The 27,001-nt window shown below is 39.8% G+C and overlaps 3 protein-coding genes across 3 annotated transcripts in view; 2 read left to right on the top strand and 1 right to left on the bottom strand.

Annotated features, from left to right (window-relative positions):
* pikfyve (phosphoinositide kinase, FYVE finger containing) overlaps nucleotides 1–23,516 on the bottom strand; it is a 58,778-nt gene extending 35,262 nt beyond the window's left edge. The window contains exon 1 of the mRNA XM_085374050.1: nucleotides 23,476–23,516. The gene's annotated coding sequence lies outside the window, so the exon portion shown is untranslated. The remainder of the gene's footprint in view (nucleotides 1–23,475) is intronic.
* sgo2 (shugoshin 2) lies at nucleotides 140–12,299 on the top strand. The gene is made up of 9 exons (XM_085374690.1): nucleotides 140–266; nucleotides 4,805–4,921; nucleotides 5,016–5,191; nucleotides 5,334–5,408; nucleotides 6,505–6,578; nucleotides 8,842–8,984; nucleotides 9,073–10,899; nucleotides 11,993–12,113; nucleotides 12,197–12,299. The coding sequence occupies exons 2-9, from the start codon at nucleotides 4,837–4,839 to the stop codon at nucleotides 12,297–12,299; spliced, it is 2,604 nt and encodes an 867-aa protein (XP_085230816.1). The 5' UTR covers nucleotides 140–266; nucleotides 4,805–4,836.
* Nucleotides 16,492–20,604, top strand: c9h2orf80 (chromosome 9 C2orf80 homolog). The gene is made up of 8 exons (XM_085375023.1): nucleotides 16,492–16,532; nucleotides 16,620–16,701; nucleotides 16,791–16,873; nucleotides 17,104–17,194; nucleotides 17,333–17,410; nucleotides 17,517–17,604; nucleotides 18,556–18,656; nucleotides 20,536–20,604. The coding sequence occupies exons 1-8, from the start codon at nucleotides 16,492–16,494 to the stop codon at nucleotides 20,602–20,604; spliced, it is 633 nt and encodes a 210-aa protein (XP_085231149.1).
* Nucleotides 23,517–27,001: the final 3,485 nt, after the last annotated feature.

Here is a 27,001-nt window from a genome sequence, read left to right as displayed (position 1 = left end):
TTGAGCTGCCTGACAAAACAGGTTCGGGGAACAGCATACATCGTTTCTGATTGGTTTTCAGATTGTTGGACACGCCCTGTAACGCTTGCGTGGAAGCCCGGCTGACTTTTTGTTTATGTTTAAAATGCAATCAGCAGCGTAACATTTTTATTCAGTAAAGTCACGATTAGCCTTGTTTGAATCGATTTGAACGTCAGTTTACGTGGCTATGAAGGGTAGTTACTAAGATTTTCCAGAGGCAAGTCTTACCAGTGGCTGAAGTTACCGTAAGTTTTGACCAAATTGCAAGAATACGCCGGTTACACGAACGTGCTAGCAGATTTAGCCTAAGTAAGCTAAGCTAATGTTAACAGAAGCGCAGTGCAGACAAATTATAAAAAACTTCCGGATTGTGAGCTGAGGTAATCACATATCTTATGATTGTTTTATTTAAAAACTATTACTTAATCACAGTGGGTTACATGGGTATTTTTTTATTGTTGAAAGCAGGTACAAGACGAGTTATGTAAGAAAAAAGATATCCAGACAGTTTAAGGAAAACATGAATCCTTGACAACGTACAATGAAAGAATGTGTCGGTTTAGTTATGCTACTGCATGATTTGGGTCGACGTGTCTTGTAATAGAGAAGAGTCACTGCAAATCTTCACCCATTGAGAGGTACATATTGAATAAGTTATATACTATAACTTATATGATAACTTCGCTTATGGGAAGTTTGACAGTGATGGGATGAAAGATCTAATGACAGAATACATTTTGGAAGAATTGTTTCATCCTTCAAGCAGAGGGAGGGGACACTACAAGCTGCTGTGGTGGCATGCGGTGGGCTACATCTTTATAAGATTCGCCTCGTTTTTCCTTTATATTGTGACCCGTTTGTTTGTGATGGTTAATGTAGTAGATACAGAGTATTAATAAGTTATTCTTATGAAAAGAAACCCCAAACTGTTAATGACAAGCACTTTTCAAATTTTATAGTCATTGTGCCAATAAACCTCGTCCACATTGTCATGCATGATTTTTAAGATAACGTTTGGTTGTTAGTGGCTATACCATCCTCTGGTTGCCTAGGTAACCATCTGGCATATGCACTCCCTCACATACCAGTCAACAGTACCTTTTACCCTCATTGCTGCCTGCCTCAGTGGGTCGTTTTAAAGCTGAGAAAAGTTTAACTCGTGATTTGCCCCCATTATTAAGTCACCATCATTTCTCTATACTTTATACGGCAGCGGTGGGTAATTAGTTTTCCCAAAGGACCACATAAAAATTTGGCACTGTTGTGGTAGACTGCAGCAATAAGCCTATAAAGAGATAAAATCAATTTTGAGCAGAACCGAGTTAATCTTATTGCTGTGGGCCTCCAAAACAGTCCCAGTCTGTCATGTGTCCCCTTTGGATAATTCATTGCCCACACCTATTTAGATGGCCACAAATAGTCTGCCCCAGAGCAGCTGTGGCTACAACTGTAGCTTGCCTCCACCAGTGTGTGAATGTGAGAGTGAATGAATAGTGGTATTGTAAAGCGCTTTGAGGGCCCCGAAAAGCACTATATAAATGCAATCCATTATTATTATTATTATTATTATTATTATTATTATTATTATTATTATTTCAATAAAATTCGAATCACCTTTTCCTGTGTGGATGTCCCTTATGATATGACTTAACTGGTGATATCCAGTTAGCAAGTCAGAAACCTGCATGTTTTTTCTATTAGCCATCAAAAGGTGACCACTATTTTTGTAAAAAAAAAAGAAGTCTGGTTTCAGAGAAATTGACTTGAAGACAGCAGAGCCTGACTGATATAGGATTTTTAAAGATCAATACTGATATTAATGTTTGATGATTTAAAAAGCTTTCTTTCATTCAGACACACAAAATATAAACAAGTTTCCCTAATATTCCTTATGAATCCTTACTAAGATAATATAACAGTGCATTTTAAAAATAGTTTTGTTTACTGTCACAACTAGCTGTGAATTATGCGTCTGCATTCTGTCCGACTCTGCTTGGATCAGCTGGTTGTTGTCTTTGTGGTGTTCTACACATTGTACAACGTCAACACTCTTAACAGTTTAATTTCATAGCTGTTATAAATGCTGTTATAAGAGCTAAGTTAGACTAATATTTAATATATTGGTCGGATTCTAGAATTTCACTGATTTATGACATCTATAAACATTTTTTGTTGAGTTTATTGTCTCAGTCACTAGTTTTACGTCATATTAAATACAGTATGTTTTTCATTTTCTACTATTTTTGTCCCATTTGAGTCAGAAGAGAAGATAAAACAGAGTGAAGCAACTTTTAGCCAATAACCTATCAAAACCAATGTTAGTTTCTCAGAGCAATATTGTGTGAAATTAGTCTCAAAAGGTTGACAAATGTATGTGATATGATTGGCAAGCATGCATTAAGTTACAAATGTCTGTAAAGATTTGGTTGTAATTCTGAATACTCACAAAAAATGGTCCAATCCACACACAAATGTAGGGCAGTGTGAACACACAGAAAACTATTTTACAAATGCAAAACCTGAGTGATATTTACGCACACATATTTAAGTTTAGCTCCACAAATCTAATCATTTTCTCTTTCGGAAAACTCCCTGCATGTAAAATGCCTAAAGTTATTTGCTTTGGGATTTTTGCTCACAAAAATATGAATGCACATATTGCATGATACACATAGAACATCACTTTGCATGTGAAATTCTGAGGATCTTCATACTGCCAGCTTCCCACAGATCCACAAATATAAACTGCATTTAAGTGCTGCTGAAAAACTGGGACCTGTGGGTTCCCTGTGTTTAATAAATAAATAAATAAAATGGGTGTTTATTTCTAAACAAACAGAGGAGTTCATCACTTCTTTACTACAAATGATACATTTATCAATTAAATATGCCATGCAGTAGTATATAATAAGCTGTCACACCTTAGTGAATAATCTTCCGATGGGAAATCATTCTGACAAAATGGTGATAGTTTAGGAACAGCAGACATACTCTTCAAACTGTATTGCTGATACAGCTGATTTGATAACAATGATCGACTGTTTATTACGCATTCAGATAATGTTAACATTAATCTGCTGTTATTGAGGAATGATTGGATGAATATGAAAGTGTTATCTCACATCACTGGGATCATTTCTATATTCAAAATATACAACAGCTTAGCTAGCACATATTCACTTCAGAGGATGAGCCACAGGAATGTTCAACCAGGGTGCTCTCCCATCTTCAGCTGTGCTCTGACCCTTTTCCCAGCAGAAGATCGTCCACTAAGTGGCGATAGGTTAGTTAAGACATATGCCATACATGCTAACGTATGGCACATTTAACTGGTAAATTGGTAAAGTGGATGAGGGGTAATGAACTGTTTTGCTTATTTAGAAATAAATATGTGTTTTATTTGAAACAACAAGAATCCGCTGGAAGCCCAGATGTCCCAGTTTTCCAATAGCACTTGAATCCAGCTTTCACTTTTGGACGTGCAAGCTGGCAGTGTGAAATGTGTCTCAAAACTCCACATGCACATGCAGCGTGACTTGTACACATCAGGTGTTTCTTGCACGTGTATTTAGCGATCTGTAAGCAAAGGAAATGAACATTGCAAATATTTGTAGTAAACAAAAACAATCAGTTTTGATAAGTTGAACTTGAAAATGTGTGCATAAATGGTCACTGTTTATTAAGGGTTTGATACATGCGTTTGTACAATAGTTTTGTGCGTTCAAATTGCTCTGTATTTGTGTGTGGGATTTGTGGGTACTCAAAGTTACACACAAATCTGTGTTTATGCTTGTGGATCATATCTTACATGGCTGTAACACTTTTGAGACTAAGGCTATGTTCACACTGCAGGCGAAAGCGCATCAATTCTGACTTTTTTGACCCTGTGCGACCCATATCCGATCATGGTTTGACAGTGTGAACAGCACAAATCCGATATTTTCAAATCCGACCTGGGTCACTTTCGTATGTGGTACTGAGTCCGATACATATCTGATGTTTTAGAAAGCGACTGCTGTTTGAACGGTCATGTCGCATTAAATCCGTCTTTTACGTCACTGACACAAGACAGACGCCAATTATCAGCGCCCTCGTGAACGCTTCCTGGCCAACCAGTGAAACTGTTGGGAAGACAACGTTGGAGAAATGTGAACATTTTATTTATACTGTATAATCTGCAGATTCTGACAGAAATCTGCATCCTTTGAAGCACCGCTCCTCTAAAACAGCAATAAGGATCATTATTAGGTTATTTACATTATTATGTAAATAACAAAATAACTTTACAACTTAAAGCTAAATTGGGAAACGTAAAGTCTGAAACACGTCTTTATATTAAGGTCCATCAGTCAAACAATCCTGTTTGGTCTGGGTCTAAACAGAGCGCGTTGTGTGTGACGTCTTCTTTTGTGCATGCGGGCTGCTTTGAGCGTTCACACTAGAGCGCGTTTGCTGTCACATTTTATTTGTAGTGTGAACAAGCAGACAAAAAAATCAGATTTGATCAAAAAATCGGAATTGAGCTTTAAGACCTGCAGTGTGAACGTAGCCTAATTTCCCTCCATAGATCCACTGTCATGTCCGATTTGAAAATGCCAAGATGATCAGGCTGATGCTTCACATCAGGACTTGACTAAGCAGTGGATGATGCCAGCATGCCTATGTCTATCTTTTAAATACAGTTTCTGGTGACTTGACAGCATCACAGGAAAGACAAACACATGCATGCTGCTGGGTGTTCTTAATTACTGTGTACAATGACTAACGTGTGTATCTTTTTCAGGTTTTTGATCGAGTCTTCCTGTTCATCTGATAATGTTTTCTTTGAAGACTATGATGGCCTCGAAGGCTACCAAGCAGACTTCAACTGCAGCATCCAAGATAAAAAATAAGCTTCTCAGTGAGTCTGTTTGCTTTTTTTGGATCTCAGAAATTTGCTGAAAGAAGAGTTCATGTAAATGCCAAACACAAATACTGTCGTGTTTCCGCACCAGATACCTCGTCCTTCTTCAAGGTCTCTTTGAAGACCAACAACAAAGCCTTAGCTCTGGCCTTGCAAGCTCAGAGGAGGAGAAGCAGCCAGCTGGAGATGGAGGTCATGTACCTGCAGAAACAAGTGGACGCTCTCTGCTTTGAATTAGCCACCAAGAAATACAAGCACAGAAAACTGGTGCGTTTGTCGTTTGCTTGTGTTCTTCTACAGCACTAAAATTCTGAGTAGACAGTTACTGGTCATGATGCAAAGAAGAGTGCAGCGATGCTCCGCTGGATTGATTGCATTGACTGCAGAGCGTCTTGTTTTCCTCTTGCAGCTCCTTATCTTGAACAACTTCCGTAGTAATGCTTTGCAGCACCTGGACATGGTGGCAGACCTGTTCTCTGACAGCGTAAGGATTTCATTCAATACATATTTACAGTTTCTGCGGCATATTGACATATTTGTGACATTTTGGTGAGCGCTGCTGAAAAATTTACTTAAAACTGGCACAATGCAGGGTTTCCTACTGATGCACATAACTTCAGAACTGTTCAAGGCTGACAAACTCTTAACTTCTACAACTCTACAACTTATCTTTAATCTTTACAACTTGTCAGCTGACAGATGATTTTTTTTTTTAGAGCCTCACCAATACAGGATTTGAAAGACATGTAATGATACTGATATTTGATTATTTAAAAATCCATATTTGTTTTTTAATTTCAGGCACAGAAAACAAATTTCCCTAAACTGATCCTTTGTAGCTAATTATGAGTCCTTATGACGATAGTATGCACAACAAGTCGTGGATTACTTGTTTGAGTTCTGCCTGACCGCTGACGGACAAACTATTCAGTGTCACTACTATAACTGGTTGAACGGTTATTATACATTTTAATTTATCAGCAGATAAATGAAAATGATTATCAACAGATTGCTAATATTGGCTGATATATCGGTCGGGCTCTAAAAGTTTCCCATAGCTACTTCAGATGTGTAAGAAGCTGCGCATGATGTGTGCTGGCTTGCAGTGATTGTAATGAAATATTGGCTGCACTTCTGCAATTTAGCATCACACACACTCTGTAATGTAGCGCTGGCAGTCAAACATTCATCCTCTGAGGGGTTAATGATGCACCAAGGAAAAGATTAGCAGTGACTTGGCAACTGGAGACCATAGACAGTCAGTGACATTCAGAAACAGCATGAAATAACTGCTGCTGGTGTGCAGTGTTTGGGTCCCAACTTGAACTATACTTAATTTCACAGTGAGACTTTAAGATTGATTGGTAATTGCATTGGAGGATTATCTGGACAACTAAGCCTGGAATGTCAACGAGTGACCAACTGTCAGCTATGAAATGATGCGGTACAAGTGAATCGCTTCCTGTGTGAACATTTCTTGGATCCTAGGAAAAGTTTAGACGGAAAGCCACTTAAGTTTGAACAAAAGTAGAAGAAAATGCATTGCAATATCAAACCATACTAACATTTGCTTCTCACAGGATTCTCAGAGCCTTTCAGGAGATTCCCGGATCTCGTCTGGTGACATCAGAATGGAAAATCTTGCAGCTGGAAGGTCAGAAATGAACTGAGTTCACAGTGATCGGCTCTTTGCAATGAGAACCACTGATTTAGCTTAGGCATCTCTGAATGGCATTGACATTTCTTTTACACTTTTCAGACTTGCACTCCTTTTTTATTAAGGTCACTTCAGTGACGCCACCTAAGTGTGTCAGAATGTGTAGCCTGGTCATGTTTCCATAAAAGTCAGTGACAGACTTAGTAACATTTATCACTTTTAAAAACAGCACATTATTGAATAGACACGGACAAGAATACAATGTTTATATCTTACTGACAGCTTCAGTTGCTTTTCTTACACAGTGCTGTGAGAACGTATTTGCCCCTCCCTGTTTTTTGCATATTTGCAAAAATAAAAAACCAAAAAAACATTTTTCAGGTCATCAAACAAATTTTAATGTTGGGCAAAGTAAATAAAAAATGCAGTTTCTAAATGATGATTTATTCAGGGAAACTATCCAAACCCACCCAGATTTATGTGAAAAAGTATCAGCCTCAACCCACCCGTTAAATCGAGATTAAGTGTTGGGAGAATGGCCTTAAGGGGAAAAACCAGGGTTTTATTTTTCACACTTTAAGACCCATTTTAGTGTTATACACTACCTCATTTAATGTTTTGTCTTTATTTTTACTACTTTTTGTAGTAAAAATAATATTGTAGATAAAAGCTGAAGACATCAAATATACCAAGCAAGATATGTGGAATTATTTAGCAAAAAATCTTAAAAAAACATCTAAATATGTCTTATTTTTTAGATTCCTCAAAGTATACACTCTTTGTTTTGTTGACAGCGCTGCAAACCCTCGGCCTTCTCTCAGTGCGCTTCATTATGTAGTCACCTGAAATGGTTTCACCTCACAGGTGTGCCTGTCAGAGTTGATTCTTAATGAGGTTGGGACCATCAGTTGTGTTTTGCAGAAGTTGTGTTGAACCTTGGATTAGAGCCCAGATAGATGCCACACAGAGTTGCAGTAGAAGACACATCTCTACATCAGCTGTTCAGAGGAGACTGTGTGAATCAGGTCTTTATGGTCAAACAGCTGCTAAGAAACCACAACTAAGGAAAAGCAACAAGCAGAACAGATTTGTTTGGGCCAAGAAACACAAGGAATGGACATTAGACCAGTGGATATCTGTGCTTTGGTCTGATGAGTCCAAATGTGAGATCTTTGGTTCCACCTGTGTCTTTGTGCAGAAAAGATGAATGGATGTTCTTTACATTCATGGTTCCCACTGTGAAGCATAGAGGAGGAGGTGTGATGGTGCTTTGCTGGTGACACTGTTAGGGATTCATTCAAAACTGAAGCCACACTGAAACAGCATGGCTACCACAGCATCCTGCAGCGTCATGCCATTGAGTTTGCGTTTAGATCAAACGTGTGAGCTATGTGCTACCTTCATTTTGCTTGAGGAATATGGAGCATTTAACTTTTCAACTCCAAAAAGGAAACACAGCATTTGGTGATGTCTGCCAGTTCTAGACTTTAGGCGGTCATTAACTAAAAAGGATTTTCAACAAATTTGAGTATTAAAAGCAATCTTATAATTGGTAGCTTGTCAAATTACTTTTGAGCCTGTGCAAAGTGTGTCATTGTCCAAATACTTTAGGACTTGACTGTAAAATTCTGTTTTCAGTGACAGAAATGTTTGCGCATGCACACGGCCTAACAGTGGTCAATTTAGCATTTACTTAAAATACCTTAGCCTCGACATAGAGCGAGATCTTGCTCTATAACAACAAGTGACAAGTGGATTATCACACGTTCTGTTTATGCTAACCTACTGTATACTGTAGGTTACGGTAATATTTGTCAAGTTTGGGAGACATTCTTATAGTTGCATAGGGTCCCCCAAAATATAGCTGCAAGACATCTCAATATATGTTACCTGATGCACTGTGAAAAGTTGCTCTACTACTTCCATTAACAGTGTGGAGAGAAGCTGTGAGAAATGATGATAATAATAATAAAAATAACAGTGTCAGACTGCTGTCACTAAACCAGAGTGTGAAAATTTTTTTTACCTCTCAGCTGCAAAAGAGCTGATGGAGTGTTGTCATCGCCCTGTCAGGTGGACCCAAGCTTGTGAATGCAATGTAGGATTTCACAGTTGATTCCACAGATGCATCTCCTAAAAATCTCAGACAAGTTTGAGTCTACCAGGAGGCTGAAAGGGTGGCACCTGCATTCACTAGTGAGTTGAAAGAAAAAAAAATTATATATATTTTTTAATATCTTGCCTTTTTGTCCCATTTTAGTCAGTTACCGCTGCAGACAGATGTTTCAAGGAATTTGTGGTGTACCAGCAAAATCACAACATCTGCCCTGCTTGAAAAAACCATCAACGAGGACGTCTCCACTTTTCCGAATACATGTGAAAAGTCGACTGATGTTTGCAACGGTAGGCGTGATTTAAGCATTGAAAGTTTTAGTGTTAACTGTAAAATGTTGATGATGTGAAATGCTGATGTACTCTGCTTTTTGTGCAGATAACACAGAAGCTGAAAAAAGGCTGTCCACCCAGTGTGCACAGGCTGCCCACATAGAAGCGTCTGGCATGGCTAATACTCCGAGGGAAGATGTGGAGAATCCCTCTCAGTCCCAGGCTGATATTCATTCCGTCGTCTCTGTTCAGAACAGTCAGACTTGTGAAAAATCCACACCATCCCTTTCTGGAGATCAGAATCTTCCCAGTGTCTCCACCATGGAAAGTGAAACACAGCTTGGCAAAAATCAAGAGAAAACTGTTTTGCTCAATGCAACCATGGAGATGACCTTAAGTGAAGCCACTGAGATAGTCACTGTGGAAACCAAAGCGAAAAAAAAAGTCAGCTCTGGCAGAAAGGACAAGGAGCAAAGCTGCAGCTCAAGTATAGAAGTGCAGAAGTCTGCATCTTTGTTACAAGCACATAAAAAGCCGCTGAAGGATCAAAGTACTGCCACTGTCACTCGCATTCCTAAACTGGGCAAGCATCAGAAAGTATCAAAGGATAAAGTCAAATCTTCTGACCGCACTAACATCTCAAATGTAGACCAAATGGATGTGGAAGATTACTTCTCTGATCCTAAAATGAGGTTTTCAAGCACCAGCAGAAGTGTGGCTGAAGAAACAAGTTCCAAAATAACATGCAGGAAGTCCAGAGCTAAAGGAAAGTGGGCCTCTTCAGTAACCAGGAAAAGTTTTTTCACTGTGCCGTCTGGTGAAAGTGAGGGCAGCCAATCCCACCAGGAGAAAGTCCAAAAACCTAAAGCGGGAGACGAAAGCTTACAGTCTCAAGTCTCTGAGGACGCTCTGCTTTGTGCACAACCAGAGTCAGAGCATGCGGAGCGTCTGTCCTTTAGCAAAACTAATACTGTGACTAATTCTAGGGGAGGTCACAAATCAAGATGCAGGGAGACATTTGTTATCTCAATAACCGGCGACAGTGACTCACCAGAGCATGATGTGGCGCCTCCTACAGGATCCAGTTTTCAGGCAGAAGAAGCAGTCATGAGGAAAAGCGTTGTTGGACGTTTAGAATCAAGCAATCGTTCAAAGACTCGGCGCTCTGGGAAGCGATCCTGGGTGGCCACTCAGGACTCTGGGAACTGTCAAGAAGACTCAAGTAGCGGTGACAGTGGTGAAGCACTGCCACTAGACTGGCAGGCGGCTTTAGGATCACAGTTTCAAAAACCTAAAAAATCCAGGAGAGACAAAACAGGGCAGCCCAGCAGGAACAAAGTGGTGCAGCGAGAAGAGGGTGATGACTTGTTAGATGACAAGACGAAGAAAAAAGACAACAAAGACTTAAGATCTGAGAGTGAAACATGTTATCTTCCTGACCCTAGAGACGCCTCCGCTCTCTGCCTTGATTCTGAAATTGCTAAAGATCAATTACATGATTTACAAATGCTCGACTCACAGTCTGTCATCAGCGAAAAGCATGAAATCTTTGAACATCTGAATGATTCGCAGTCCAGGAGGGATTCGAGTCCCACATCATCTAGAAATGTATTCATGCTGAACACAGCCACGGAAACCAGATATCCCAGGAAGACTTTTGTTGTCTACAGACGAAAAACTAAGAACAGAAGTGGATGTAGTTCTGAAAACATCACCAGGATGTCGAATGCATCGGACACCTGCAGTCACACGGTGGACACCAGCGACCAGGCAGTTCATCAGAATGTGGGCGACCTGCTGATGGATGAGCTGCCGCCGTGGCTGGACGTGGATAACAGCACAGCTCACTTCGATGTGGACTCTCTACCCGCCACTCCAAGCAGGGAAACACCAGGCAGGCTCGCGACAATTGGAACGGCTGAAGCCTCTCCAGGTGTGGAACAGTCTTTATTTACAGCAGTGCAGTCTAATGCAAGCACAGCTCTGTCATCAGCTCTTATGTTACTGAGTTTGTACATTTTTAGCTTTCATTTGTGACAGATGGGTAATAATTGTACTTTGTTTATCACTGAGGTCATAGCAGACAAAGGTCAAAGGTTCAATACCCTGTCACTTTAAGACATTAATGTTTGTGGCAAATGTCCCCAAAACATTTATCTGAACAGAAAAGTATATACATAAGGACAGATTGTGAATTTGGCTATCATAATGCAGTATGGGGCTGTGCGATATGATCAAAATCTCATATCCTCATATCCATCTATCGTCCCAATAACGATATAAATCACAAAAATGTAACATTTTCTGTAAATTCTGTGAATTTCGGGCAGCTCGGCTTGCGTGAAGTGTTTCCAGCTGGGCGTCGCGTACCTGGAGTCGAGTGTTTTAACCAATGTATGAAACGATACATTTTTAGACATAAGTTGTAACGGCCGCCATTTTCTTTGTGAGTATTTATTACACGGCGTGCTGCGAGGAAAAGCCTGTTCTAACGTTTGAGTCTAAGGTTTATTTTTTAGCACCTGACGGCTCTTTTTTGCTTCTCATCCGTAAACACTCTGCATACTCTTTCACGTGATCCAGTTTATTTTGAAAAGTCTCAACAGGATCTTGAGCTTTATTGTGAAAGGTTTATGTGGAAAATAAACAAGCGGACACGCGATGGTTTTACCGTCGTTGTTGCTAATGACAACGCATAAAAACAGGCTCTTGTCCGTCCATAGTGTGGTTATATAAAATATAAGAGAAAGAGAGAACTTTAACAAATTAATATAGCCACTACAGTGACCATCAAAACCATGAAAAATATTGCCGTAAACAGTTTATTTTGCGACACCACAAAACGAACGATAGTGTAAAATGAAACGATAGACGTTTTTATATCGTCATCCGATATATATCGTTATATCGAACAGCCCTAATGCAGTATGAGTAAATGTAGAGGGTAGCTGAGAAGCAAAGCACAGAGTAATATGCATGCAGCATGCTATGATGCTGTGCTTAGCAGTACCTGTTTGTCCCCGCAGGCAGAGTCTTATCGACAGTAACCAACACTTTGACAACACCAGACTGTGAAAATGGAGAGAGAAGCAGGAGACGGAGACCTGGGAAGGGTGCCGTGAGTTACAAGGAGCCGCCTCTCAACAGGTGAGGATGTTTCTGTCTAAAATCTGTGGCCCTGCGAAAACCCAGAACAGCACAGTATTAACCTCATTTATGTTTTCTATCAGCAAAATAAGGCGTGGAGATAAATTCACTGACACCACATTCCTGAGTTCTCCTGTGTTTAAGGATGGGCGGAAGAAGAAGAAGATGACGACGACTGCCAAATGATAATTTGTCTTTTTTCCATTTTACTGTTTTTAAAAGTGATTTTAAGCTGTTTTCTTATTAAAGTTGTTTGCTAAAATCATTTTTCTACAGATTCGACCAGAAAGTATTGTGTGTCTTTAAGTGCTTTACATTTCACATTAAAGTAGAAATTTGAAGTATTTGTTCTTGAGTCTTTTCTTCAAGCTGTGTTCTGCTGACACTCAACAAGACAAAGTGTCACTAAAAAACTATTATAGTCATTATTGTTAACTTCTGTAAAGAGAATTTCCCAAATCTGGTTTAAAATGTATATCTTATCTTTAATGCTAGCACAGCTCAGTTGATGGACTTTTAGGGATTTGGGTTTTTTGTTTATGCACATATATCACATGTATAGCATTTAGTAAAATTTGTGTAATTTTTAGTAATGTCAAACTGGCATCAAAAAGGAAAAAATATATACCTCAGGGACATTGTCATATTGTTAAATGTTCAAATAATTAGAACCTGTTACTGTAATCGACAGTCAAAGTCATAATAAAGTAATCTGATATTTAGAATCGCCATGTATCATTGCTGTATGTTGGTAATACAAACAACAGCAGTAAGAAACATTGTTTTGATAAATAGCTCTGCGCTATCGTTGACATTCAGAACAGTCGAGTGACCTTGAAGGAGAGGTCGGGGATCAAATATGAAATAATAGTTTGAATCCTTTTACAGTACTTGTGTTGAGAATGTTTAACACAAGTACAAAGTTACAAGGCTTTGTTTATGACAACAGCTGAGTCATTAACTTGACAGATTTTAATGGATTGTTAACATGATCTACACTCCTATAAAGTTTTATTAGAATTCATTCAAAACTTCTTGATCTATCATGTTTACAGACAGAATGATGACATGCACGCATAACCTACTTGGCAGAGACAATAAGGTTTACCTCAGTCACTACATTGCTAAAATGCTGCGGTTTCAAATCAAATCACTTTTATTGTCACATCACATGTGCAGGTACATTGGTACAGCACATGTGAGTGAAGTTCTTGTGTGCGAGCTTCACAAGCAACAGAGTTGTGCAAAATACAATAATGTAAACAAGCAAAATACAAGAATGGCTAAATCTGAAACTAATAAATATATATACAATATATAGGTTTCCTTAACCTCCTAAGACCTGAACTCTTCCACAGCATGCATTTTTAATTTCTCTTTGCTATTTGGGCTGATTGGGACCTGATGAATGTAGAAACAAATAATTACCAGATTTTTTTAAACCAGATTTTTGGTTCTGAGAAAAATGAGATCCACATATGAGGACATTCAGTACTGGTTTGTAGTATTCTGATATTTTCCTCCTTATACATACATACATTTGTGTAAGTACTAATTTAGCCTTGTACCAAAGTTACAATATGCTATTATGTTGTTTTTCTCCCCTTGCTCCTATATTGATTGCAATAGGCACATTTATGCACGTCACTGCTCTCTGTGTTTCTACCTACCCTGCTTTACTTGTTTCCTTGGGATGTCTGGTTTGGTAATGATCAGACTGACAGGTCTGTAAATTATTCAGGCTATGCTGTTCATCTGAGAAGTCTGCTGGACCTTGATGTTAAAAGCTTGTGTCCCACCTAGAAAGGTTAAAGCATTCAGTGTCGCATGACTGCAGTCGTCTATGTTTAGGATTTTGTATGATCGTGTCAGGTGAAGTACTGTAATCTCCTTTTGACCAGTTGAGTGAGTATCTTTCTTGAAAACACGTGCATGTGTTTAATGTGTTGCTGTTTGTTCTTTGTCTTTATCTAAAATGTGCTACACGGGGAAAAGGAATTCTAGTTTGGATTCGGAAATCATTGATTAGAGAGGAAGTGAGCCCAGTAAGGGTGTCAGGTTGTCTGTGAGATCATCAGTTAATCAATCCTGTATTTTAAGTGAACTGTCTGATGCAAGCTCATTGCCACCCTGATAGATTAAGACAGCGGTCTCCACCACCCGGGCCACGGACCGGTACCGGTCCATGAGTCGTTTGGTACTGGGCCGCGAGAGTTGAGGCTGTGATATTTATGGTTTTCGTGGTTTTTTTTATCGTTAGCTTGGTTTCCCTGGTTCTTTACCCGTGTAGTCGTGTGTATTATTCTGAAAGAAATGTTTACACGTTACCATAGCGACTAGAGACCATTATGGGGCAGAGAGGAAATGCTCCTCCTGAAATGCGCCAACAACATTGAGAGTTGGCGCATCTCAGGGGGAAGCTGATAATAAAGTGACACAGTGAACTCGCGTTTATCATTATATTTACAAAATACCACAGTTTTTGCTTGGTCGTAACATTTTATTTTGTTGTATTTGTCTGCGACACCTTTAAGGCCGGTCCGCGGAAATACTGTCTGAGATTAAGCCTTTCCTTGGGGACCACTGGATTAAGAGATAAACTATCCAATCTCATCTGATAGAATTCACATCTACTTGCTTTGTTCCACTAAAGTATGTTTTGGTATTAATTTTAAAGGATTGAAATGGCTATTTGTCCCACGTCAGTTTTTGCATACTAATCGTTAATAACAAAATGTTGCAAATGTATTAAAAATCAACAACTAAAATATCTAATTTATAAAGGTATTTAGACCTTTAGTTGAGAAATTTTTGGAAGCCACTTTGCGTTTTGGTCTTGTGTTGCCTGTTTGCATAGATCATTCTGGGAACTTAACCAATGCAGAGGCTGGTTGGGCACATCAGTGAGCAGTCCTGCAGGAAGACGACAGTGCAAACTTGAGCCATGATGGCTTTGAGTGCCGGCAGAATGGTGACTGCCTATAGACCAAGACCTTAAGTTGTCTAGAGGATTTGCACGCCTGGTTGCGGACAGTATATCTTATTTCCCATGACAAAACTTCTTGAGCTCCTTCACATAGGATGGGTGGTGTCAGTAAACTGGCATCATAAGTCTCTCTAACGCAGGGGTCTCAAACTCCAGTCCTCGAGGGCTGGTGTTCTGAAACCTTTCCACATGTCCCTGTTGCAACACACCTGAATACAATTAGTAAGTCATTAGCAAGAGTCTAGAACTTGACTGAACTGCCACCTCAGCATGCTCTATACTTCTATAGAGTCCTGGTAATGACCTATTAACTGTATTCAGGTGTGTTGCAACAGGAACACATGAAGTTTCAGGATACCGGCCCTCGAGGAGTGGAGTTTGAGACCCCTGCTCTAACGTGGTCTGTAGGTTTAAAGCACAGGTGTTAAAGGGCCAGTGTGCTGCAGGTTTTCGATGTGTCCTTGATCCAATCCAACACAGCTGATTCAAATGGCTAAACTACCTCCTCAACATGTCATGAAGTTCTCCAGAAGCCTGGTAATGAACTAATCATTTGATTAAGGTGTGTTGACCCAGGGTGCTATCTAAAAGCTGCAAGACACCAGCCCTCGAGGCCTGGAGTTACACACCCCTGGTTTAAAGCATTGGCGTTATACTACCACTACCTTGCTTCACTCTAAGGATGGTATCAGCACACACACTGCCTCTAGTTTATTAGTGCAAAGAGTTTATATTTTTTGTAATCCTTTTCCATGTGCTCACAGAGGCCTTTCAGAGCTTTCTGACAAACACAAAAGCTGATACGGTACCCTGTTAAGGAATTATATTCATGTCAAAAACTGCAGGTGAGAAAAAACGCAGCCAGGAGCAAATAATTTCATTTCATGGGTGCAGATATTCATTGCCACTCAATCAATTACATTCTTTGTGTATAAATTCAATAACCTGCAGGTGTAGAACTCAGCAGCCGCACACATAGAGAAGCCATCATGCATGCAACATCGAATTCTATAACTTTCTTGCACAGTCTTCTGTTTATCGAGGATTGGTTCCTGGTAAGTTGGTCCTTTCCCTGGTGTGCACTATTTCTGCTCAAACTGGCCAGATGCCCATCTCTATGAAGTCTCCCAGTGACTGGAGAATTCAATAAAAATGAACAGGAGGCACATCAAAGGGTCTGAATATGTTAACTGAAACATTAAAAGCATGGTTTCACATTCAGTTAGGTTACATGTTGTTAGGAAAATTACACTTTTATCATTCAAAAATGAATAAAACAACAAATTGCACAAAACTCTGAGGTGACTAGTTAAGATGTAGAAGATGTACTGTGGACTCTACATGTGTTGATTTCTCTGCAGGAGTCCTAGATGAAAGGATTTCATTCAGAAAATGGAGGCAAACAAGCTCAAAAGAGATGTTGAGGCCCTTATGTGAGTGGATGCTAAAATGTTACAAAGCATACCGTGCAGTCGGTAAGTAAACTGGCAACTGGTTCATTTTCTCCTGTTCCCAAACAGAGACAACTACATTGGACAGAAACTTAGGGAAGACGCCTTTGATCCGAAGGGCAAGGGAACTTTCACAGCGCTGGATGACTTGGTAAAAACTCAGCAGAAGCAACCAATGCTAAAATAATGTTTTAATGTATAACTAAGTAGAGCTGGCAACTTCTGTGTGACATGTTGTAGGCTCACTATGATCTTGCAATCAGTGTTGCCCTTTGGTGGCTGGAGAAGAAGGAAGGACGACATGTGCTCGACAGAGAGATCATGTACGTTTTCTGTTTTTTAAAGTTAAACGTTCTATCATTGATAATCCTGAATTATGTTTATTATGCTCACAAAATTTAGTAAAAATTAAATAACAAGTATAAAAATAAACAAAACTTTGGTAAAAGCAGCTGTAATAACACATGATGCCGTACAGTGCTTTTACAAAGGCAAATGAATAGAGTCAGTTGGTGGATTGGTTGCCTTTCATCACCTTCCTCCTGCACCACAGTGGAGCAACATGCAGTTTAGGAAGTGCCCAGTATCCTAATCGCTTAGAGCGGGAGGCTATGATCTTGTCATCCTTTGCTGGGATTATTATGGTAAGGATTTTTACATGTAAATGCAACTTTTAATAAATCTAAAAGCTGAAGGTAAACTCTCGAAAAACCTTCCTGAAAGTACTTTGATGCACTTAATGCCTAAACTGCTTATTTTAGCTGTTGTGTGTTTCTGTTTAGAGTAGCCTGCCAGTGGAGGAAATCTTGACTCTGTACAGGTGTAAACCAGCCGCTTCATACCCCAACCAGAAGTCCAAGGTACAAAAGTGTCCTAGTTAGGAAAGTGGCTGCAACTGTTTTATCCTTTTTGAAACATAATTTTGCCTAAAAACATTTCATTCCTTTTTCTTTTTCTTAACCCAAGGGCTCAATTGTCTATCCCATCACTCTGTCCTATCATCCGTTTGCAATACTTGGATCCTACAAGGCCGTGTACCACTCCAAGAAACACAGTAAGTGTGTGTTGTCTGGTTTAGCCTTTATGGTAGTGACAAGAGAATAAAGATACAAATTGTTTCTCAAATGGGAATCAAATAGATTTCTATACAATTAAACTGCTTTGTACAACCAAAGCGGGCGCGAGTTGCTGGCAACTTTAATACAGTCTATACTTGAAACAAGTCTCAAAACGGAGTGCGTCTGGTGCTTGGCAAGAATATTTAGATTTTATGAGTACATATAAAATATAAGCAACTTAAAATAAGATTTTCTTTTCTTTTTTTTACTCTTTCTGGAGACACACTCCTCAACAGATAAATGAGTATAGCAAAACCTCTCTGACCTCTTAGTAGTGTACTCAGCAGTATTTATCTTGAGTTTCCTGGGAAACTTTAAGTAAAAAAACAAAACAAAAAAAACAAAAGCAAGAACTTTTCCTTCTTTTGAGTTTTAATCTTCTTTGATCTGTGTTTTGTTTCTTTAAACAATATAGACAACATCATCAACAATGTACTATTCTGTCTACATGAACTTTTATGACTTCTGTTTTGTTTTTTCTTTGATTTTTTGCAAAAAGTGCTCTTTTGCCAAACGTTATTCTTTAAAAGTATTTATCAGTTTGCAGAATGTTTGATTTTGGAGCCAAGTAGAAATATAAGGAATACAAAACAGAAGCACTCAAACATGTACTTCACTTCAGTAGTGACTGAGTAAAGCTATTCTGCAGACTCAGGCTGACTGCAATTGACAGCAGTTATTTGCTGGGAGGCAGGTTTGCTCCTACCAGGTGACCAGTGAGCAAAAATGGTTTCAAACCAGTTGGTTGCTTCAAATGCCAAATGTGAAAGAAAATTCATTCCAATCATCCTGGGAGGTTTTTCAATCTAGTGTGACTGAGCCATTAATATTCTGAAGGACTGTTTTTTGTTTTGTTTTTTGAAAACCCCAAAACGAAACACTTGCAGATCAGAAGCTGAAACGATGGCTGTCCGGGCAGACAAAGGCAAGTGCTCCACCGAAGCAAGTTTCATCTTCGTTTTCCACTTCATCTCAGTCCTTCATCAGTGTGAGTACCGTATCTGAGCAATCACCATATGTGTGGTAGGCAAAATAAGAACTCTAAAAGATCTCTAAATACCAAGGAAAAATACTTCAGTAGTCAGTACAAATCATGTAAATGGCTCCTGTGTTTCCCATCATATACCATATACAACATGCAGATATGTTTTAAACTTTTAACCACTTGCTAAACTCAGCTGCATACTCTGTTTTATTAACACCTGCTGCTTACTAAGTCTCGTTGTGTGCAACCCCCACCTCCCCCCCCAATTACAAATAAAGACAAGCAGCTTTATTTCAATGATGAAAGTAAAGTGAAGGTTGCATCTTCAAGAGACAGTAGCTTCAGCACATCAGACACACCTCGATATTTAATAATCTGACATCAAGCAGATTATTAAAGACTGCCTTTATTGTACATAGAGCCAAATTAAAATAATACTCTATGGTGCCATGGTATAAGACAAGATGTTGACTAAAACACGAGACGGTAGCACGTAGAATAAATAAAATCACACCTTTTAGGTTTTTTTCTTATTTAACATCCGCACCGCCTGCTGAAACAACCTTTTGCTAAATCTGGACGTGTGAGTCTTGGCCTATAACACCTGCCATAGATGATGGCCCGGGTGAGTGAAGTCCTGGACAATTTTGGTATTTCTGCTGAGGTAGCGTGATATGGCACTCTCCTCCAGAAACAAGCAGTCAGTTCTTTTCTGTGCAGTTCTTATCGCTCATTCCTGCACTTTCTTTTGGAAGTTGCAGTGGTGTTGGCCGACCAGGAGAGGTCCTCGTATATGAAACCCCCAGGATGTCTGCACCCTTCCTACGCGTGCTCCATTTATACAGAGAGGGGCAGAACTGTGTCATATTTCCTCCACTAATAATGCAGTTGTCTTTGTGGTGATGAGTCTCTGGTTATTCACCAAGAATCACTCAGATAGTCTTCATAGCTCTTCTCTGTATGCTGACTCATTTCTTGTGATAAGCTTAATGATGGTTGTGTCTAATTTAATTATGGTGTTATAGGAGCGGACAGGTACGCAGTGATGGAGTAGTAGAGGTGAGGACCTAGTTTGACTGTCTGTGAACGGCTGGTGAGGAAGTCTTTGGTCCTGTTGCCGATGGGGATCGAGAGGCCAAGTCATGTAGCATGCTGATTAGCATGTCCACAGGATGTCCAGCTCTGTGTTCCAGGTGGTTTAGTGCTGTGTGGATGGTGATGGCCTCTTCGGTGGGTCTGTTAGCTTTGTGTGCAAACTGATGTGAGCTAAATGTGGAAGAGAGGCTGGTTTTGATATGATGCAGGACCAGTGTCTCAAATCACCTCTTAATCAGTTAGGTAAATGTAGCTGACTTTATGCATTTCTAGAGCTGACTGACCTGAACGCACATCCTATTCCTGCAGAGTGAATCTATGAAATCTTTTGGCCTCAAATTGGAAGAAGAAACAATTTAGTTCCTCCGTGTTGCCATTCAGATGTTGCAGATGTTCCCTTTGTTGTTGTAGTCTTCATCAGACCTTTCTTGAGTTGTTACATGTCAGGTGGTCCTCAGTGCCACTGTTGTAGGCCCTCTTAGTCTCCTGTAAATACAGTTTGGGTAATGCGGTTCTTTTTTTCTTAGTATTCCCACATTTCCCTGACCTCATGGCATTTTCAGTCTAAGTTAAGGAAAAGTGATTAGGAAAAGCGATAGGAAGTAATTTTGAAATGTTCAACATCAGTCCAGAAATATTTCAGAGAAAAGACTAGGCTTTGAAATGGCCAAAGCCAAGAAGGAAATATTTGAACAGTAATTTCTTTTTCCAACGTCTGCATTGAAAATCCTCTGCTGCCACCCTGTGGATCTAAAAAGACCTCCCATACGCTCTGCTTCACTTTTAGGAAAGCAGTGATGTTCACCAGGAAAGGACTGAGCACTATGAAAGCTCGCAAGAGTCTCTGCACAACTGACGTCAACCTCCAGCAGCTGCCAGAAGTAGAGACATTGAGCTGGAGCAATAATACTAACATGAAATGGTAAAACTGCTCAGTTGAATGTTAACGTACTCAACTAAAAATGTCACTTAAACTCAAAAATGCACTTGAAGTACTCAGAAATAAAAGAGACATAAACAGAGAAGTATTTTCTGTCAACTGGGCTCTGTGTTATTTGATAATGCATTATATGAATAAGTTGTTACTACATTCAATGTCATGCTTTAATGTGTTTCCTTCACTCTGTACTCCTCGCAAAGTGCCATACCAGACCAGAGGCGGAGCCAGACATTTGAAACACCCGGGGCTTAGCCCAAAAGGGTAGTATGCATGTGGGATTTTTTTTTTCCCTGGGGGGGGGGGGGGGGGGTAGAAATGACTGAAAGATTAATTGGCTCTGTTTTGAGTTTTGTTCAAAAAAAGAATGACTTCATATAGGGAAAAATATATATCACATGTGCAGGACACCTTAAACTAGTTTTTTAATTAAGCAGCAAGGCAGAACAAAATCAGGGCTGTATCAAGAGATACATGAGGACCTATGATACGGTGATACTTTTGGCAAACGACCATTTGACTAACATGTGTGTCTCACCTGCTCTTGTTCATCTCTGTTCTGTCCTCATTCTCCTCTCTCTCCCTCTCTGTTCCTCTCTCTCTCTCTTTGTGCTGACAATCATCAAATATACAGATATTTACAAACTCTTCAGATAAAAACACAAACACTTTTTTAATTGTAACATCAAATCAGACTAAATGTTTATTTTTTTAGATTGATAAATATAAAAAACATATTTGTTAACTTTAAGAGTAAAGAGAGAAACTATCTGTATTTCTTAATTGCAAATGGCACCAAATTGTATTCATAATTGAGCCACACTTATGAAGCTCCACAGTTCTTTTCCTGGTGTTTGGTTGACATCTCTTGATGTTCCCATGTCACAGAAACAGGCTCTGTGTTTTGCCTTATATGCATCCACAGCTGTGCCACCAGTTTACTCACATGGACTCTACTAACCTATCAGAAGCTTCTTCAGCTCAGAATGTAATCGTCTGGAGTTTTCTTATTAATTAACAATAAACTTAGTGTACATGTACTCCTAAATTTGATGAAAGTGATAAAAAACAGAAAGCTCTGTCTCTTTATTCTGACATTTAACTAATTCAAAATATATTTCAATATTTATCTAAAACAAAAGTTTACTCTAAATTGATGTTGTACAGTAAATTTTTTTATGTTTTATCTCTAAAGTGTATGTAAATATCTGGTTACAGATGTGAATATCCTGCTGTGTAGCCTACTGAAATCCCTCTTGTTTTGCATAGAAATATACTGAACAACATACAAAGCATAATATATAAAATAACATTTACCTGAGTTTTTTCTTTGAAAGAAGCCTCTAATGTCCATTCTTATATTTCAGTACATAACTGAAACCGATTTAGTCGGGGAGGGTAAGAACTGAAAATATGAAATAAACACACGTAAGCTAAGACTCTCTAAAAAAAAATAGCATTTGTTCGGCTTTTCATTTCGCCATTTGTTGATTCACTTGAAGAGCAAGTAACGTAATATTGGTCAAGTGATCAGTTTGATATCAATCTTTCGTGATGCACCGTCATATTTACATTATTTGTACGGTACGAATGATTTGCTTTGGTACCTGGGGCCTGTTCTTCGTACCGCGCTAAGTGAGTTAGCTGGATGAGATTGTTGACGATTTCGCGTGATCCTGGATCGTTCGGTTCCCCGAAGCCCATCCGGGACTTGCTGTCATAGCAACAGAGCCGTAAGCGTAAACCTGCTGGGGAGCAGGTTTACTTTATGTAAACAGGATTAGATCGCGGCCACGCAGGTATGTCCGCGTCATTCATACGAAAGCAACAGCGATATTCCACCACTGTTTCACCATAAATAAATAACATCAATGTAACTAAAGACAATGCAGCACTTGATCCATTTATTGATTTCACACAGATACATACAGGTCATTCCCTAAAAAAGGGAAATGTACTATTAACATTCTATTACATGTATGTGATTATTACAGATGTAATTCATATTTCAGAGTAGTAATTGTAAATTACTTCGTGTAATCAAGATGAGAGACCACGGCTATAAAAGCGAAGGTGGATTTGGGAAGTCTGTCGCAGTCATATCCTGTCCGTTTACGCGAGCCACCCATTGCGGAAGGTGCAAGATTGATAAGGAGAGTCCTCAGAATTCAGCGCATATTGCGGGACAGACAGGATCCTTTAGCTCAGCGTGACAGTGTGCTCATAGAGAGATATCGATTTTCCCGTGAGGGTATTATTCACTTAACCAACTTGTTGACGAGGGGGTGCAGGACCACCACCTGTCTTTTTTTTTGCTCTGCCCTTTTCTTGGTTGCTGTTATGAACAAACAAACAGATTATTCCAGGGTCTCTTTCCAAGAGACGACAAGCAATATAAGTGATAAATATTACCATTCTGTAGAACATTCTTATATTTCACTTTTACTTGTTCCCATGTTCTAGTGGGTCCTGTTGTGGCTCTAATGTGAAAGGGGATATAATATAACATATTATAATATAATATAATGTAATATAATATTGGATAATATGGTGTGATATGATAAATCTACCCTACCGCCTACTGGTGTTGGCCAGAGGGGCCGATGGCGCAATATGGCAGCCTGGCTTCTGTCAGTCTGTCCCAGGGCAGCTGTGGCTACAACCGTAGCTGCCTCCACCAGTGTGTGAATGTGAGAGTGAATGAATAGTGGCATTGTAAAGCGCTTTGGGTGCCTTGAAAAGCGCTATATAAATCCACTCCATTATTATTGTTATTATTGAATTACTTACGAGTTTGATTTGTCAGCAACTTTCTGCCAGCCCTCGCTCCTTGCTTTTGCAGCCTTTGCAGTGTTCCCTTGCGTTTTAATTAAACTCTGAAACTCCTGAAATCCCTCACTCAAGAGTTCTTGCTCTGCTGCCGAAAAATACCGAGCGCGCTCCTTCGACATTTTCGCCGACCAATCAGAGGGTTGCCGATCAATGTTTCTACTATCGATGCGTAGCCCCTGTTGGGCCACCCAGTGATCTCACATTACTTCATCCAGCTATACTAATAGAATAGAATAGAATAGAATAGAATAGAATAGCCTTTATTGTCATTGTACAGAGTACAACGAAATTGGAGTGCCACTCCCTTGGTGCAAGTTTCAATAATAAATATAAATGTAAAATATAAAAAGTACAAAAAAAACAATCGTAAGTACTCAAACAATAGTATGTACAATATATACAGGATAGCAGCATTAATATAATGACAGTATGAATAGCAGCATAATATAATGACAGTGACGGTATGGAATAGGTTCAATTGTTTTTGTGCTTATTTACTACGGTGATAGCTCTGGGAAAGAAGCTATCCCTGAATCTGTTTGTCCTGGTTTTATGTGACCTGTACCGTCGGCCTGACGGTAATAGTTCAAACAGTTGGTTGCTGGGGTGAGAGTGGTCCTTGATGATATTGCCAGCTCTGCTGAGGTACCGAGAGTTTGCAGTGACCTCCAGGCTGGGCAGAGAGCAGCCAGTGATCTTCTGGGCTGTGTTGATGACCCTCTGCAGTACTTTCCTGTCTGCAGCTGAGCACCCTGCATACCATGTTGTTATGCCGTACGTTAGGATGCTCTCTATGGTGGCTCTGTAAAATGTCACCAGCAGCCTCTCCTCCAGGTTGTTCCTCCTGAGCACTCTCAGAAAGTGGAGACGCTGCTGGGCCTTTTTAACCACCGCTGTAGTATTTGCAGTCCAGGAGAGGTCATCAGATATCTGCACGCCCAGAAACCTCATGGAGTGTACCCTCTCCACACAGCTCCCGTGAATGTAAAGTGGGGCCGGGTCTGCTCTGCCCTTCCTGAAGTCCAAGATAAGTTCTTTAGTTTTTGTGGTGTTCAGTTGGAGGTTGTTAACTGAACACCACTCAGTCAGTCTGTTGACCTCATCTCTGTAGTCCGACTCATCCCCCCTTGAGATGAGTCCAACCACTGTGGTGTCATCCGCGAACTTTATGATGGTGTTTGAGTGTTTGAGTTTGTTTGAGTGTTTGAGTGTTTGTTGTAATCGTCAACAACAGGTGTGTTCGGGGAACCGGAATAGCGAGCTCAGAGTTAGCGCGATGATTTGGTCTTGGATGTTTCATTTGATCTTGGATGTAGTAAGCGACGTACGAAGCACAGGGCCCTGGTCAAACTTAAGCTCTCCTTAGTATGGCTGGCTCCGTCTGTCCAACAGCGCACTCACGGGCAGCAGCTGCCCCGCCCCCTCGCTCAGTCGCTTAGTGCCTGAGCTCGGATCATACCAATATCAGGGGGGATTCACGCACAGTCGTAAATTCCCACAGTGTGCACTATGTGCTTCGAATATTGTGTGTACTTTTTGTTTTATACAGTTGTCAGCCAGGCATCTAACTATGAAAAAATTACACTCCAAAATACCCCGGGCTTCTGACAAAACTACCCGGGCTTAAGCCCAGTAAGCCACCCCCACGCTCCGCCCCTGTACCAGACTGTGTTGGTGGAGTTTATGCGATTATGGAGGTCTGATGACCTGAAGCACAACTCCATGCTTCTTGGTCAAACAGCCTTTGGTGATGCTGGAGATGTGCAATGACTCAAACTACTGATGGTCTCACTGGAGTCAGAGATTTTTAAAAATATATTATTTACCCAGGAAAAATACAACTCTTGGAGTTAAAAATGGCTTGTCCTCACCAAGAAAGACACAGCTCATACACAAGGTCAGGGTTTACTGATTTTCATATTTGATATGACCTTGACCTAATTTTCATCAAAATTAAATTGGCTCAACCTGTCACTGGTATCTATCTGGACTGGACTTCTTTAAGTTGTTTGAAGACGTTTTTATTTCTCATCCAAGAGGTTTCTTCAGTTCTAAAACCAAAAGGTGGAGAGTCCCGGATATTTAAACCCTAGTAGGGATTGGTAAATGGACTGATCCTTATATAGCAATTTTCTACTCTATCTGAGCACTCAAAGTGCTTTACACAACTTGTCACACCAGTACTTTTCCCCCCTAAGCACTTACTATCTAACATTCCTACATACCCCGATGGATGCATCAGAGAGCAACATGGGGTTAGTATCTTGCCCAAGGATATTTGGCATGTAGACTGCGATCAAACTGCAAACCTCCCAGTTAGTTAGTAGGTGACCTGCTCTACCACCTGAGCTACAGCCACCCTCAGGATCGATTCTGTGAAGGGTCGTTGAAACACTATTGATCATGTATGTCATCAAAAGGTCCAGGGTGTGAAAAAAAGGCGTGGGTCATTACCAACAGAGGTTTCGGGAGACACCTGTGTGACAACCTCAACCTCTCATGTACCTATTGAAGTCACCTGATGAGTTGGGGTTGAGGCGCCTGGGAAGGGATCTCAAAACTGGATTGTAGGTGGCAGACAGTGTGTCGTAGGCCTCTGTTCAATGACGGTCATTCACAGTAGACATAGAGGCCTGTTTCAGTCCTTTTTCAAACCATCTTTCTTCTCTGTCCAAAATGTGAACGCCGGGAACCTTTAAAAGAGTGAACTCTATCCTTTAGGTGCAGATATACAGCTGAGCCTTGTCCCGTCGAGGTGGCATGCGTTTGTGGAGTGGCTGTTTGGTTTCTCCCATGTACAAGTCTAGGCACTCCTCATAGCATACAGCAATATAAGTTTATGCTTTTGACAAGATTCACTTATTACCTGTTAAACATTCCAGTTTTGTCTTTGATGAAAACAATGAAATCATTTTTGTTACCTCGGGTTATGTTATTAATTTAGAGAATCAGTTTGTGGATAAATGATTATTGTAGGTTTGTTACCTTGCAGTATAAACTACCCTGATGCAACTGTTGTTGCGGCTATATAAATACAATTGAATTGTTATAGAAATGTAAGAAAATCTCAAATGATTGACTTTTAGAATCAGTCCTAATCCATGCCCAGTAATATTTAGAAGCATTCGTTACCATTGTAAGAGAAAAACTGGATATTTGGTATCTCTTTACAATTACATATCAGATTGTTTGTAGAGTTACTAAAACTGTCAAATAAGTGTACCTGAATACAAACTCCAAAGTGACACAAAGTAAAAGCACCTAAATATCACTTTGGTACTGATATTGACTTTACACTGAAGGTGCCTGGTCCCATTTTCCTCATACAAATAAAACACACAAATCCACATTTTTCTTTTTTGGAATTTCTGCAAATGTTTATAGAGGCTGATTCATTTTGTGATTACCTCTGACATTCTGCGAGCAAAGATTAATCTCCTTGATGAGTGGATAAAATGTGTCTCTAATGTCCATATCAATAAAG

Source organism: Diplotaxodon limnothrissa, linkage group LG16 (assembly GCF_057381915.1).
Source record: "Diplotaxodon limnothrissa isolate DT_005_m linkage group LG16, D_limnothrissa_male_GT1.1, whole genome shotgun sequence".
NCBI classification, from domain to species: Eukaryota; Metazoa; Chordata; class Actinopteri; order Cichliformes; family Cichlidae; genus Diplotaxodon; species Diplotaxodon limnothrissa.
The sequence above is the reverse complement of the archived record's forward strand: the minus strand, read 5'-3'. Positions and strand labels throughout refer to the sequence as shown.